This window comes from Ranitomeya variabilis, chromosome 2 (assembly GCF_051348905.1).
Source record: "Ranitomeya variabilis isolate aRanVar5 chromosome 2, aRanVar5.hap1, whole genome shotgun sequence".
Lineage (NCBI taxonomy): Eukaryota > Metazoa > Chordata > Amphibia > Anura > Dendrobatidae > Ranitomeya > Ranitomeya variabilis.
In genome coordinates this window covers 667562143-667579020 of record NC_135233.1, presented here as the reverse complement: position 1 = coordinate 667579020, position 16878 = coordinate 667562143, and the positions used below count along the sequence as shown (strand labels likewise).

Below are 16878 nucleotides of genomic sequence, written 5' to 3'. Positions count from 1 at the left end.
TCCCAAATATTGCCCTCTGAAAATGTCAAGCGAGGGCCACATAATGACATGTCAGTAGACATGGTGGTGGTGGCGGGAGAAGCTCAAAGTTCAAATGGACATGTTTTAGCTGGCATTCTAAAGTGAGTTGGAATATGTATTGAACTATCTAGCTAACAATTTGGTATGAGGGAGGGACCTCCCAAATATCGGAGTGAGAGCTCTCCCAAATGTATGATACAGAGCCACCTGAGGGCTCTGCCCAAATTCTGGTTTCCTCACACCCGCTGACCCTCTGAAAATGTCAAGCAAGGGCTGACACACCTTCTACTACAGGAAACCCACCAGATGGCAACCCAACTTGGGGTCTCCACATTTCAAATTTTTTTTATAACATCAGCAGCAGAAGCAACAGCAAGCACAGAAGACACCACAAAGATGGCACAGACTGCAATAACAGGAAATCAAAACATAACACTAAAAACGACACCATCTCCTAGTCTGCCCAATCTGTGACTGGGGTGCAAAAGCCATCGGAGATCCATGACTTTTTCATTTTGATATAATGTTAGGCGGTCTACATTTTGAGGGGACAGCAGGGTACGCTTATCCATCAGGACACCACCAGAAGTGCTGAAGACATGTTCTGAGAGAACACTGACTGCAAGGCATAACAAAACCTTCAAGGCATGACAGGTAAGCTTAGGCCACTCTTCCATTTTTGAAGACCAAAATGTAAAAATGTGTCCAAACCTCTCCTGATGGCATTGATATTGATCTCCAGATACTCCTGCACCATTCTCTCCAGTCGATCACAACCTATCAGACATGTACTAAGTTCTGCTGGTGCATGGGCTGCTCTAAAAAATGTGTTAAAGGACTCACAGATGTTGTTTATGCCACTTACACTGCTGCTGCTTCTAATGTTTTGGCAAAGACGCCTAGATGTTCCCGGAGTTGGACGTCTGAAACTGGGATGTGCAATATGTGCCTCACTGCTGTATTGGGGAAAACCACTCTTGGGATTGTCTATAAGAATATTTCAATAATCCAGCATGCTCGAATATCTTTCCAGGGGGAAGTATCTGGATATAAATTTAATCTTGTACCATGTATCTAACAGTGTGGCAACACAGTAGTTTGCAATATTTCTAACCCTAAGAATCCGGGCATTGTGTTGAAGACAGTGCAGCAAGAAGGCGCTCATATGTCGGGCACTTCCATGTGGTTCAAGTCCATGGTGTGTTGGTGGTGGGATAACACTCAAGGTTGCTTCCTCCATCCCCTCCCACCATCCAGGGAAAACAGAGAGTGTATCATTATTTTCTTTATATCCTAACTTTTCCGCGTCCATCACCTGGTCCTCAGCAATTTGTTCCTCGGCCCCTGCATCTTCACTAACAGTCTGTTTGGTACCATGAGCCCCCTTGATCCTGCAAGCCACCCTCCCATGGCACCCTCTTGTGCGATGACAGTCCGGAATTTTGAAATTTTGTTATCACTTCCGCATTCTCCTCTGCTTCCAACACTTCCTCTGGGACCATCGCCTCCCCACACAGACTACTTAAAGTGTGCTCCAACATGTAGCTGACCGAAACATTGATTTGCACCACTGTTTTGGCCCAGGCTATGCAAAAGGACTTACTACACTTGGGCTCACTGCCGTTGCTGCCACAACCTCTGTAACATGTGCAGAATGGAATTCCACCGTGTCAGAAAATCTTTAATCTAACAGTTAACTGGCAGGCCAAAGACCTCTGTGTCAATAACCTGCGGGGTGTGATCAGGGGAATTGAGCACACCTCGATTGTGCTTTGTGCAGCAGTGCATCCAGACTGGGAAAGTGCGGAGAAATTGCTGTACCACCAGGATGAGGACATGAGCCATGCGATGCACGTGTGTGAGGTTGCCACAGTGTAGGGCCACCACCGGGTTTGCACCATTATCGCAAGTGGTCTTACCTGGCTCCAGATTTAGTGGAGACAGCCATTACCTTAATTCAACCTGGATACGTGTATAAAACTCTTGAGCTGTGTGACTGCAATCTCCAAGGCATATTAATTTAAACACTGCCTGATTGCGGTGAGCCATGACTGCGCAGTACGGAGGTGGGGGAGATTCTATCTGCACTGTTTCAATGCTTGTCTGATTAAGGGAGAAGTTGAGGGCACAGGTGGAGGCCCTAGAGGTTGTGGAAGAGGCAGAAGCAGTGGAGGAAATGTTATATACTGAGGTTTGTCCCCCAAGCCATGTGGATTTAAAGACTTGTCGAGCAGCCCCTTGACCGACTGCCCCCATAGCCACCAGAGTCATCCAGTGACCAGTCAGCCAGATGAAACACTCCTGCCCATGTTTGCTTGTTCAGTTTTCAGTAGTGAAATGCACCCTGGCAGACATCGACTTTTTCAGGGAAAGAGTGATGTTGTCTGTGACATGCTGGTGTAACAGAGACACAGCTTTCTTAGAAAAAAATTGTGGCTGGGCATTTGGCATTGGACGACTGCGACAGCCATCAACTTTCTGAAACTGTCTGTATCCACCAGGCGGAAAGGCAGCATTTCCATGGCCAACAGATTGTAGATGGTGTAGTTCAAGCTGTTAGCTTTGCTATGTGTAGGAGGAGTGGCTGGCTGCTGTGCTGACAGAGAGCAGAGTACGGAGAACAGGACAAACTGCTGGACTGTGAGTGAGGTGTAGGCGGAGATGTTATAGTGGATTGAGTAAGATGTGTTGTGCTAGGTGACACAAATGCAGCAGTCATGTCTACTTCCATAACAGCTGACTGGCTCTCACTCAACCAGTCTGTGGTAGGTAAACAATTGTAATTTCTAAGGGCCCCTTCACACTGTGCAATCAAAGTCTGAACGAGCGTTCGATTTGTGACGTTTATCCGTCCTCGCTCCGAGGTCGCAAAGTGTGACATGGCGTTACGATTTGCGACGCAGCCCAGCGTCGTACGATGTGAAAGAAAGAGCAGAACTTTCTTTCGTCGTAAATGTCCCGCTGTGGCGGTCGAAATCGTAGTATGTGACGGCGGTCATACGAGCTCGTAATGCGACTACGTGGGATGGGCTTCCGCATACACCTGTCTCCTGATTGGGCGTGACGTTTTAGCACGTAAGAGCGCTGGAATCTCCGCCCCGAGTGGCGCGAAAGGCGCTGGTTTAAAAAGCCCGGCCGGAGCCGGAGTTTTCTCACTCTTTTGTTTTTCTCTCCTCTGAGCAGGTGCAGACGAAGGTGAACCCGCTCCACGATTCATCCCGCTTGGACCGCCTCCACGGACGCTTGAGCCCGCTCTCGGACCCTCGACGCCGCGCTACAGTGCTCATCCTCAACGCTGAGTTCATGTGCGCTTGTGTTCTGTTCTCTACGTGCGCTGTGTTTTGGAACGCTAGTGAGTTCGCTCTTGTGGTCGGCTCCCGTGCGCTCTGTTTTGTTGAACATTTGCGTCGTGTTTTACAACGAGCTATGTATTTGTAGCTGTAGTAGTCTTGTGGATGAGGCGCTGTGTTTTGTAACGCTATTGCCGGAGGACATGGCGGTGCACGCTCACTCTCGCGTGGGCATCCATTTTGTTTTTAGCGCCGCGTGCTGGAGTTCTGAGCGGGTTACATTTTCGCTCTTTTGTGCCCCTTCCCGAGCGCTCTGCATTGTAGAACATTAGCGTCGTGTTTTACGTCTAGCTATGTATTTGTAGCTGTGTTCCGGTTGTGGATGGGGCGTTGTGTTTTGGAACGCTATTGCGGCGGGGAGGAGCGGGAATTCACACATTGGGTGAAACCATTTCGCTGCCGCTGTGTGAATTCGCGCTCTTCCCCGCCGCAATAGCGTTAAAAAACAAAACGCCCCATCCACAACCTGACCAGAGCTGGAAATACATAGCTAGATGCTAACACTGGGTATGTTTTTTTTCTAGCTGTGGTAGGGATGTGGATGAGTTGCTGTGCTACAGCACGCTACTGCTGGAGGATTTGTTGGTGCGCTCTCACGTGGGCAGGTGCTTCAAGCGCTGTGTGCTGGAGTCCTTAGCGTGCGCAGCGCCGCAGCATGTTGGAACTCTGCAATTTCTGCCTTCATTGCTGACATTTTTTTTCCTTTCCTCGGCAGTTGGATACAAAGATCTACCCGCTTCGTCTTTCAGCCAACTTGGACTCTCAACGGACGTCCGGACACCCTTCAACGGAAGCGGCGACCCACACAACGCAAATGGACACCGCAGAGCAGCTTTCATCAGTGGCGGTTAGTTTGGCTCTTGTGCTCTCCGTAGTCGACCCTTTGTGTGACATGTTGCTATGTACTTTCTACCATGTGTGGCCATTTTTAACGAGTTTTTGTTCATTTCAGATGCCTCCAATGACCAAGCAGGAATTTACCAGAGAGTTTATCGAGATGTATCGCTCCTTGCCCTGCCTGTGGAGGATCAAATCCGGAGACTACAGTAACCGCGACAAGAGGAAGGCGGCTTACGAAAAGCTCATCACCCTTTGCCGGCAGCATAATCCAGCTGAGAAGGTGGATGAAACTTTTGTCAAGAAGAAGATCCAGGGACTGCGCACAGTGTGGAAGAAGGAGCTCAACAAGGTGCAGGCCACTTCTAAATCTGGCGCTTCCACGGAAGAAGTGTATATTCCCAAGTTGTGGTACTATGACCAGCTCTCCTTCATTCTGGACCAAGAGATTCCACGGCCCATGACGTCGATGATGACACTACTTCCTGTCAGAGAAGAAATACCGGAGGAGGCCCAAGGACAAAACGTAAGTGCCTCTTATGTACTCTGTAATACTACTTACATGCAAGAGCTATATCCACTATAGTAACTTCTCACTTTGTTTTTTTGGATCATGCAGATTACCGCTGTTATAATGTGCAACACAGATAAGTATTTTCAGTTGCTATGCTGTAGTAATAGCCTAACCTTTCCCTAAACTATACGATAACCAGCAATCTATTCTACTTCAGCATGTTTTAACCTTTATATTTGGGCCAAATTAAACCTATAAGATAAGTATAGTTGTTCTAAGTATCTATTTGACCTGGTAATATAAATAGTCATAGTCATTGATCCTCTTCCATATAGGTGTTTGTAGTGTATGTCGCAAATGCAAGATCTTTACCCTTTTTTTCTCTATTTTTGCAGGTGCTGACTGGATCGACAGAGACAGAAGACAGTGACCGCACTGAAATACAGATTGAGGATGCAGCGCCTCCTGCCCCGCTTCGCTCAAGGCTACCGTCGAGGAAGCGCAAAGCCACCAGCTCCAGCAACGACGCGGACGAAATGTTTTCCATGGCTAAAAGGCTAATGAGTCGGGAAATTTCAAGCGGCACCTCAGGCTTTGCAAACTATGTTGCGGAAAAGTTATCCAAACTGGACGAGTCGCAGAAGGATCATGCAGAGCGACTGATTTTTGAAGCCTTGAGCAAAGCGGCAGCCAAAGAACTGAATGCATCGGCAAAGGTGGTGGTAGAAAGGGTGGAGCAACGTAACACGGACCTGCGCATGCAAAGCTACCAGAACTCGTGGCCGCAACCCCCGGAGCCTCACTTCAGTACCCCTGTTCGCAGAAATGGACCTAGCTACAGCTTTGCCCCACAAAGCCAACCGACATACAACTATGTTCCTCCTGACTTGGCTTCACCATCCCGACACCGGAACTACAATCAAGATGGACGCTTTCTGGACTTGTAATGTGAGAACTTCAATCAAGATGTACAGTGTCATGACCAATAATGAGTACTTATAATGTTTGTGATTTACTATGTAGATGCACAGTGTCAGGACTTATGTTTGTATCCTTATATTTTGTAACTATTCTGTTCCTTTTGATAAAGCAAATAATTTTTACTTTATACGGTTGTGTTGTTGTGGCGCTATGTGTGCCTCTCTGTACGCTCATGTCTTGTTGGTGTACATACCCCTGCCTGGTTAGATGCGGAACAAAGACAAACCGAACACAAGGGGTAAATAGAAAAAATTTTTACTTACAACTAAAAAAACATATTTACACGGGTTTCCCGGCTACAATGTCCTCCAGCAGGCTCTGATGGCGGTTTATTGCCTCCAGCAGCTGCCTGGCTGACTGTTGCAGCTGCCGGCCAGAGGCCACAAGCAGCAGCAGCGTTCTGTTATCTACGGATTCAGAGGGAAAAAAATTTGATTATTATTAGATATCCTTAGATCTTTATCTTTAGACTTTAGTTCACTTTAGACCCTATGTATTAACTACTTACCACTGGCCGACGCCAACATATCCTCCTCCGCCTCTCCGGTCGGCTGTTCCTCTTCCCCGGTCCGCTGTTCCTCTGCCTGCAGTTCCGCTGAAAAACAAAAGGTTTTTCTAAATGAAGGGGCTAATACAGCTGTTTCTTGCACACCAAAATCATTTTTATCTATAGGCAAGCTATCGATAGAGATATCTAGAACTATTGGCAGGCTACCGCTATACGTATCTATATGTATAGGCAGGCTATTGATAGCCTGCCTATAGATATCGCTATCTATAAGCTGGCTATCGCTAGCCAGCCTATAGATATCTTTAGATCTTTATCTTTTGACTTTAGTTCACTTTAGACCCTATGTATTAACTACTTACCACTGGCCGACGCCAACATATCCTCCTCCGCCTCTCCGGCCGGCTGTTCCTCTTCCCCGGTCCGCTGTTCCTCTGCCTGCAGTTCCGCTGAAAAACAAAAGGTTTTTCTAAAAGACGGGGCTAATACAGCTGTTTCTTGCACACCAAAATCATTTTTATCTATAGGCAAGCTATCGATAGAGATATCTAGAACTATTGGCAGGCTACCGCTATACGTATCTATCTATAGGCAGGCTAGCGATAGCCTGCCTATAGATATCTCTATCTAGCAATCTATAAGCTGGCTATCTATATTGATAGCCAGCCTATATATATATATATATATCTCCATCAATAGCCTGCCTATAGATAGAGATATCTATAGGCAGGCTATCGATAGCCAGACTATATATCTCTCTATCGATATACATATCTATAGCGAGGCTATCCTTGCAGATATGTATATCGATAGAGATATCTCTATCGATAGCCTGCGTATCTATTGGCAGGCTATGGCTATACATATCTATATGTATAGGCAGGCTATTGATAGCCTGCCTATAGATATCGCTATCTATAAGCTGGCTATCGCTAGCCAGCCTATAGATATCTTTAGATCTTTATCTTTTGACTTTAGTTCACTTTAGACCCTATGTATTAACTACTTACCACTGGCCGACGCCAACATATCCTCCTCCGCCTCTCCGGTCGGCTGTTCCTCTTCCCCGGTCCGCTGTTCCTCTGTCTGCAGTTCCGCTGAAAAACAAAATTTTTTTTTTTAGATGACAGGGAGTGAGCAATTTCAGATGACCAGAGTGTAGATAACTTACGGCTGGACTCGACATCCGTCACGATAATGAGCCGGTCCGAGGACCCGGAACTGCTGCTGCCCCCGGGGCCGGCAGGCAAGGCTCTGGGTGGCCTGCGGGCTTCAAAAAGAAAAGAAACCTTTGGATGGAGATGAAGCTGGTGGTAGAAAGGAGCGGCAGGTAGGGAGAGAGAGAAAGGTAGAGAGGACAGCAGAAGAGCGCCAACCTACTTGGTGTCACAAAAACCCGAGGGGGTGACATGGCCGGGGGCAACACGGCCAGTGGTGACGAGGCCGGGGCAGAGGAGGCCGGGGAAGAGGAGGCCGGGGCGGACAGGTCCGGGGGTGATGGCGCCATTAGGGCTGTAAGCAATGGGAAAATTAATGCAGCCATTCCATTGGATCATCACTAATTACACAAAACCGTGTTGTTCCTTACATCTCTCGTCCCTGGATGCACTTTGGGAAGCCGTGGTGCTGCTGCGGCTCATGGACGCTCTCCGCAAAGCTTTAAAGAAAGAATAACGCACATGTACGTTTAAAGGGGGCAAGAGTGCACCATGGAAGCTGAATTCGGCGAATACCTACCTGATGAGCTGACCTCCGGGTTTGAGGCGCTGGCGCTTGCACGTCGCCGGCGACCTACAATCAAAAACTCTGGTCAGGGGCTGCAGGCTACAGAGACGTTCGAGCGAGTGCGGGCAGGCTACAGAGACGTTCGAGCGAGTGCGCGCATGCTACATAGACGTCTGGGCGAGTGCGGGTACGCTACATAGCCGTTTGGGCGAGTGCGCGCATGCTACATAGACGTCTGGGCGAGTGCGGGCGCTCAGTATACTCACTGTGCCTGATGTCATCCCGAATGTCCGCCAGGCGCCCCGGGCACTTGTACTTTAGGTCAGCCCACTTCTTTTGCAGCTGCTCGTGGGACCGAACCACCCCAAAGCGCCTGCGCAGCCCCCGACGCACCTTGCGCAGCACATCGCGCTTGTGGAGCGTCGGGTGCAGGGTGTTCCGGTCCCCCTCATAGCGGAGAGCGTCCATGGTTTTCACCATGTACCGCAGCTCACGGCTCCCCAGGGCAGGCGTCCTGTTTCTGTCCGCCATTTTCCCGAAAGACCGACGTAACGTACGTGACGCACTGTTGACCCCCCGCCCCGGCGGCGCACAAATGACGCAATCGCGTCACACGCGCAGCGCCGCGTGTTTTGCCGGTACCAAAACACATGCAAAAGAGAATCATCCCGCAACTTGTAAGCAATCACTACGCAGGATGTTCTATAGTGTTTAATTTTACAGCGCGGGATACGCCGGAGCGAGGTCACTGTGCCCATGGGGTGTGGTTTAACTAAACGTCATCATCGAGCGCGGCGCCGGTTACGTTACAGGTTCGCCGCGCCCGAAGCCCACTTATAGGAATACGGCGTTGCAAAAATATGACGCAACAACGTTCCAAACGGAGGCGCTGCTGATGGCGTCGTAAAATGCCACGCAATAGTGTGTTGCAGTCAGGAAGTCACATGTCCTAATCAAAATAATTTGTGCTAATACTGGGTGCAGGCACCAGGCCCCATTTCCTAATAAAAAATAGTTTGGGCTAATATTGTTGTGTAGGCAGGGAGCCACGTTTCCTATTTTAAAAACATTCGGGTTGATATTGTTGTGCAGGCACACTATCTCAGCAAATAATTACTTATTGTTAATTGAATTAGAGGAGACTGACAGGTCTGTGCCTATGGTTGTGAAACAACTGGTTAAAGGGAAGGGTACATCCAACATGTTTGGGAAAAAGGTAGAAGAGGGAATAGGCTTGGTGTTCGACATGTGCATTGGTTAGGTGGTAATGATACTGAAAGCTCTACTGAGCAAACACCGTCTCGTCTTATCCAAAGACACCTGATAACATCTGTTACTGGACAGGCCACTTGACTGCCATTCTTTTGCAGCCGTACAGCGACTGGCCTTGTTGATGAGGGCCAGAAAGAGCATGTGGTCCAATGGATGCTAAGCACTGCATCAAGTAGCCTCTCCTCCTTTTCATCCATCTTAGCATCACACACAGTGCAATCCTCAGAGGTGGCACCCCAATTAACCTTGTCTGCCCCGCAGGAAGAGGAGGAGTGTTAGTTTCAAGGTGAGGAGCGGGACAAGAGAGAGGATGATGATGAGGTTGTACATCCCACATGGTGCGAACCCAGAGGCACGCAGCTGAGTAACTCAGTAGAGGAGGAGAAAGACAAAGAGGTTATGTTGTTGCTTGCCGCACAGACACAGAGTGATGCAAACATGGCAGCACTGAATGCACAACGGACAGTGGCCAGCAGCGGTCGCAAGTCTGCAGATTGCAGGGGAGGCACGGGTTGCCTAGCCTGAGCGTTTTTTGAGAACGCCAAGGATGACCCAACTCATGCTATCTGCCAACTTTGCAAAAAATTAATCAGTAGAGGAAAAAATTGCAATAATTTAATTACTACATGCATGAACTGGCACATGCTCTATCAACATGCGTTAATCTGAGAATCTAACTGGTTAAAGATGTGGACTAGCGGGCCTTACCAACCAAAGGCTCTCCTATCAACCACATAAGCTGCTTCTTCCTCCTCCATCACCATGCCAAGTCTTCTCACACAGGTCTCCAGATACAGAACCTCCACTTGCTTACCTCCTACAGTCGGGATAAGTGAGAGCCCATCAGCTGTTACAGAAGTGGACATGCCTGCTGTTTTTGTTTCACTGAGCACACCATAACTTTCTAAATCCACCATAACATCTCCGCCTGCACCTCACTCACAATCCAGAAGTTTGTTGTGTTCACCCTACTCCATCCTCTCTCAGCACAGCTGTAAGGAGGTAAAACACAAGAAGAGTCTGGGGCGGTTACCTTCTCGGCTCTGTGCCTGGAACCATTGAGCTGTGCTGCAGGTTCCCCAAGGGGCAGACTTAGAGACTGGGACAGGAAGGAAGCCGGGCAGAGAGCGGGAAAGGCACGCGCACAGGGGACAGAGCAGCGTGAGCAGTGGTCAGAGCAGGGTGCAGCTGCGCTCCGGGAGAGAGAGAGAGCGCCCAGTCTGAGGACAAATAGAAGGAGACTGCCCAGAAAGACTGCATCTTGTGAGTACATGAAAGCGGACTCTGCTGTGACTGAGAGGGGCGCTTTGAGACCCGTGTAGAGACATTGGCCCGTGCAAAGACTTCGACCCCCTTGTCCCCGCGGTATCAGTACAGAGACTGTAATTCCTGGTACAGTGACTTAACAGTGCAGAGCCCCTGATTCCTGGTACAGAGACTTAACAGTGCAGAGCCCCTGATTCCTGGTACAGAGACTTAACAGTGCAGAGCCCCTGATTCCTGGCTGTGCTGTAAAAGCTAAAGACTCATAGCCTGTGCATACCACATTAACTCCCGAAACCACAGGCAGCAGGCTCCTAGAGACTACTCAGCCCACGGACAACAGAGGGACGACAATTGCCGCTGTTTCTCGGCGCCTACGTTGGAGAAGACGACCCTTCAAGCAAGTCCTCATCAGGCTGATAAGTGTTCTTTTCTCAAGAAATCTTGATTACTTCGGTTACATTGTTTCACTCCCATATTTTTGCTCTGTTTTATTGCTAGTTATTTTCCATCGCTTCCTTCCTGTGAGGAGAACCTGATTCCTGTTATTAAACCCCTCAACTGTTGGTCTGTCTGTTCCGTGGTGACATATTCAGTACCTGCAATGAAACATTTTATTGCACGAACACTTGCAGGGGCCAGAATCAAACCACAGAATCAGGCAGAGAAGGAAGGTTGCAAAGAAAAAAAGTTTATTGCACACACAAAAACATTTCCTTGTCATTAAAGTTACGTCCTCTGCTACCGCGAACATAGCGTGTTGAATCTACCGCCAGCTTGGTGACATCACCGCGCTGGGGGCAGAATCAACCCGCCACAGCCACGCCAGCAGAGGAGGGGGGAAAGATTTTATTGTACCCACAGAAACATTTGAGATAACTAAGCATGCGACCCGATTTCATGCTGCCAGGGCACGGCTCCCGGACCATTGAAGTATTGGCAGTACTTCTCTCGACAGTCCCGTGCATCATCTGTGTGCCTGCCGGATCCCAAAGGTAGTAGACCTGCTATTCCTTGTTCTTCAGCCCGCCACTCCCCAGGCACAAGATCTCCACTCGTTGGGTCCACAAAATCCGTAAATTCCGGTGGACTGTACGTAATGGCATCCCGGCGCCGAAGGAAATTATGGAGCACACAGCAGGCCAAAACCACGTTGTCAATCGACGAAAGCTTCAAGTTGATTGCAGTGTGAAAAACTCTGAACCGATTAGCCATTATGCCAAATGCATTCTCAACAACACGACGTGCTCTGGACAAGCGGTAATTAAAGATTCTCCTTTCGTCGGTGAGAGTTTTTTGTGGAAAAGGCTTAAGCAGATTCGGAAGAAGAGGGAAGGCTTCGTCTCCTACAAACACAAAATTGAGGTTTCCTCTTGTTTCTTCATTTTCGGGCAACTGCAGTTGGTTGCTCTTCAGCCGGTCTCCAAATGTAGTGTAATCCAAAACGCCGCCATCGGACACTCGGCCATTCATGCCAACATCAACATTTATGAACTCGTAGTTGGCGTTGACGAGGGCCATGAGGATGACGCTGAAGTAGCCTTTATAGTTGAAGAAAAAGGATCCCGTGTTTGGTGGCTGCGTGATGCGCACATGTTTGCCATCCAAGGCGCCTCCGCAGTTTGGAAACTGCCACTGCTGCTCGAAACCGATAGCAATCTTCCTCCATTCATCCGGTGTCCTTGGGAACTGCAAGATGTAAAACAAAGATTACACACAGATAAGCAACATATATATTATATAGCTGTACAAACGAGTAGTACCACACACACACACACACTCACCTCCATATAATGGCGTAAGCCGTGTACAATGGCCTCGCACGTCTCCGGAATTAAAACGCTCAGTAAAGGCCGGGAGATAGCCGAAGAATAATGGAGATCTTGTAGGGATCCGCCTGTAGCAAGGAACCGCAATGTCACTGCCAACCGTTCTTCCACGGAGATTGCTGCCCGAAGCACTGTATCCTGCCTCCGGATCAGTGGCGTGATGGCTGCCAATAAAATTTTGAATGACGCCTCCAACATCCTCAGGTAGTTCCGAAAATCATGAGGGTTGTTTTCACGTAGCTCCCTTATCAGACGCATGTGCGACAATCTTGACCTCTTCAGCAGCCAGCTCCTGACCCACATGCGGCGTTGTCGCTTTGGACGGCTTTCTTCTTTCAGCCGCTGACCCTCAAGCATCAGGGCAGCAGCTATAAGAGCCCTCTCTCCGTCATCCAACATGTCGACTGAAATGAACACAAATAGAAAATTAGTTTTGTTGCTATTTCAGGGAAAAAAAAAATCCAAAAATAGAATAAAGGGGTATGTAAATAAAGGCAAAAAAACAACAACATACAAAACATTGTATTATAATAATAGCAACAAGGCTCAAGGCTCCTCAGTCTCCTCTCTGGACTGAGGAGACACTAGCTATGGAACCCCAAAAAATGCACCGCTGTGGCGCTCCGTAATGCGACGCTACCGCGCTCTATAATGTAACGCTACCACGCTTCGCTATGCGGCCCAGCCGAGCAGTGTCTCAGGACAGAGGAGGCACTAGCTATGGAACCCCGTAATGCAACGACGCCGCGCTCCGTTATGCAACGCAATTCATTATTGCTCTCCGTAGCAAAACGCTGCGGCACCCCACATTTCCCAAAGCTCCAAACACACTTCCAAACATACCTCGAACTAGGTTGTAGTTTTGCGATGAAGAATGTAACGTTGTCCGCTTCCGCTCGCTTCCACTTCCGCCCGCTTCAGGAAAGGAAAAGGAACGAAAGCACCTGGCCCCCATTTTTAAGCGTGGAGAACAATAGCTTTTTTTTGGACCAATGAGCGCATTACATGATTGCCCATAGGCGTAGTCAGATTGCCGAAGAACACGCCCATGCTGGTAATACGTCACGCATTTACAGTCGAAAAGAAGCTCGGAGTCATAGGACTATGGCGGTGTGAAGGGTAGCGTACGATTGCGACGCGTGACGTTCACATCGCAACTACGTCAGAAAAAGCGTTAAAATCGTAGCGCTAAATGAAGTGTGACCGCTGGCTACGAGCTCGTACTGCGACGTCGAATATGACGCAAATGCGTCGTAATCGTAGCAGAATCGACCAGTGTGAAGGTACCCTAAATCCAGAAACCTGTGTGAGAAGAGTTGGGAAGGTGACGGAGGAGGAAAAAGCAGCAGATAAGGTTGATGGGATGGTGGGTGGCTGGCGAGGCTATCTAATACGCATTTTAAAGCAGTGAGATTCCCACACTAAGACATGTTGATTGTGCATATGCCAGTTCATGCATGTAGTTGTCAAAATATTGCATTTTGGCCTCCACTGAATTTTTGTTTGCAAATTTGACACATATCGTCTGTTGGGTCATCCTTTGCGGTCTTAAAATATGCTAAGGCTAGGCAACCCTTGATGCCCCTGCGAACTGCACACTCACGACCGGTGCCTGCCACAGACAGCAGTGCTTGTCATGGTTGTATCACTTCTCTACTGAGCTGCTCACCTGAGTACCTCCGGGTTCACACCAAGTGGGATCCACAACCTCATCATCATACTCTCTGCTATCCCATGAATATTTCCTCCCCCCAGCCTAAATAGAGAAGCCTGCAGATGCCCAGAAATGGTGCATCTATTAGGTGTGCCAATCTATTTCAAGTGTTTATTTCTGTAAATGTTGATGATTATGGCTTCCAGTCAATGAAAACTCAATAGTCATTATCTCAATAAATTAGAATACTTTATAGCACCAGCTATAAAAGTTATTCAAAATCAGAAATGTTGGCCTACTGAAATGTATATTCAGTAAATGCACGCAATACTTGGTCAGGGCTCCTTTTACATCAATTACTGCATCAGTGCAGCGTGGAGGTGATCAGCCTGTGGCACTGCTGAGGTGCTATCATGCCCTGACTGATGGGCATGAGCTAAGGGGTTTTGTGGCCCCACTGTGCCACAAACCAGACTACCCTGGAAGGGGCGTGACTATGACAGCTGCCTTGGTCTTCTCTGGAGCCTCTGATGGTGAGGTCAGGCTTGTGCAGCAGGCAGCTGCCAGGTGCTACTCCAGGGTGGTGTCTGGCTGTGGCTGCTGATCCCACTTGGAGAACAGGAACACTAGAACAGATGTGGGCATCAGGCAGGACTATCAGATGAGCACGGATGAAACTCAGACGAGTAGGCTGGCATGGCTGAGGTACAAGGCTGGCGGAGACACAGGGCTGGCAGGAACGGCAGAGACATGGGGCTGGCAGGCACGGCAGAGACACAGGGCTGGCAGGAACAGCAGAGACACAGTGCTGGCAGGAACGGCAGAGACACAGGCTGGCAGGAATGGCAGAGACACAGGGTTGGCAGGAACAGCAGAGACACAGGGCTGGCAGGAACTGCAGAGATATAGGGCTGGCAGGAATGGCAGAGACACAGGGCTGGAAGAAACGGCAGAGACACAGGGCTGGCAGGAATGGCAAAGACACAGGGCAGGTTGGTGTGGTGTATGAAGGAACAGGTAGGGAACTGTTCACACAGGAGGTGAAGGTAAGGAAAGAAGCAGGAAGGAATGAAGTATGAAGGAAAAGGTTGGGATCTGTTCACGCAGGAGATGCAGGTACGGAAACAAGCTGGAAGGAAAAGTGTATGAAGGAACAGGTTGGGACTAGTGTTGAGCATTCCGATACCGCAAGTATCGGGTATCGGCCGATACTTGCGGTATCGGAATTCCGATACCGAGTTCCGATACTTTTGTGGTATCAGGAATCGGTATCGGAACCATATTCATGTGTAAAATAAAGAATTAAAATAAAAAATATGGATATACTCATCTCTCCGGCGGCCCCTGGATCTTACCGATGTAACCGGGAGCCTCCGTTCCTAAGAATGAGCCCGTGAAGGACCTTCGATGACGTCGCGGCTTCTGATTGGTCGCGTGAGCGGTCAGATGAGCGGTCACGCGACCAATCAGAAGCCGTAACGTCATCAAAGGCCCTTCACACGCTCATTCTTAGGAACGGAGGCTCCCGGTTACAGCGGTAAGATCCAGGGGCCAACCGAAAGGTGAGTATATCCATATTTTTTATTTTAATTTTTTATTTTACACATGAATATGGATCCCAGGGCCTGAAGGAGAGTTTCCTCTCCTTCAGACCCTGGAAACCATTCCGATACTTTGCGTCCCATTGAAATGCATTGGTATCGGGTATCGGAATCGGCGATATACGATATTTTTCGGGTATCGGCCGATACTATCCGATACCGATACTTTCAAGTATCGGACGGTATCGCTCAACACTAGTTGGGACCTGTTCACACAGGAAGAGAACCGCAAGGCTGCGGGTAGGAGCAGTAGAGCAGCAAGAGGTAGTGCAGCAACAGAAGCTAAGCAGAGCGGAACCGCAAGAAATGCGAAGAGGAGCTGCAGCAAGAGATTACTGCAGCAACAGGAGCGGAGCAGAGTAGAACGGAGCAGAACCACAGGAGTGCGGAGCAGAGATAAAGCTGCAAGAGAGAAAAGGGTAGAACCCCAAAGTGCAGAGCCAAGAGCTGAGTGAAGGCACAGAGTGCAGAGCCAAGAGCAGAGTGAAGGCACAGAGTACAGAGCCAAGATCAGAGTGAAGGCACAGAGTGCAGAGCCAAGAGCCAAGTGCAAAGCAAAGGCACAGAGTGCAGAGACAAGAGAAAAGCAAGGTTGCAGAGGGCAGAGCCGAGAGCCGAGCAGAGAGGCACTGCAGGGAAAGAAACCACAGACAAGAAGACAGAGATAGGACAAAGTTCAGACAAGGTAATGGAACAAGACAAGGTACAAGAACAAAGACACAGGGACCAGGGTATTCAGCCTCCTGGAGGGCAGACAAACTAGAAACAAGGCAAAGCAAGGAGAACAGCCTTCAGAGAAGGCAAGACATAAAGCAAGGCCTGGCAGCTCAGCAGAAAAACACAAACTGAGTTAACACATTGCACAGGCCCAGTCCACTGGGTGGAGCTGCGCTAAATACTGGAGGCCTCTTGGCAATTGGTCAGGAACAGATTAGACAGGTGCACCTGATTCCTATAAGAACCAGAGAGTTCAGGCGCCGCCCCCCTATGCACACAGCCAGGAAGCATACTGAGAGCAGAGGCACAGAATATGGAGCTTGCAAGAAACATAAATCACAACATGATCTGGAGCAGTGGGTAAGATAGTGTGAGAGATCAGAGGCCATGCCGTGATGCCAGCAGAGTTGTTACAGGTGCTATGGGAGCCCAGGTTGCTTGATAGCAGCCTTTAGCCCGTCTGCATTGTTGGGTCTAGTGTCTCTCATCTTCCTCTTGACAATACCCCAAAGATTCTCTATGATGCTAAGATCAGGTGAGTTTGCTGGCCAATCAAGCACAGTGATACTGTTGTTTTTAAACTAGGTATTGGTACCTTTGGCAGTG

The 16878-nt window shown here is 48.9% G+C and overlaps 1 protein-coding gene across 1 annotated transcript; it reads right to left on the bottom strand.

The window, feature by feature from the left end:
• Positions 1–5967: 5967 nt before the first annotated feature.
• LOC143807567 (uncharacterized) lies at positions 5968–13386 on the bottom strand. The gene is made up of 8 exons (XM_077289236.1): positions 13144–13386; positions 7949–8002; positions 7800–7868; positions 7592–7723; positions 7383–7481; positions 6574–6660; positions 6212–6298; positions 5968–6110 (listed from the first exon to the last, which is right to left on the bottom strand). Exons 1-8 carry the CDS (start codon positions 13253–13255, stop codon positions 5983–5985), a joined length of 768 nt encoding a protein of 255 aa, XP_077145351.1. The 5' UTR covers positions 13256–13386; the 3' UTR covers positions 5968–5982.
• Between the last annotated feature and the right edge of the window lie 3492 nt (positions 13387–16878).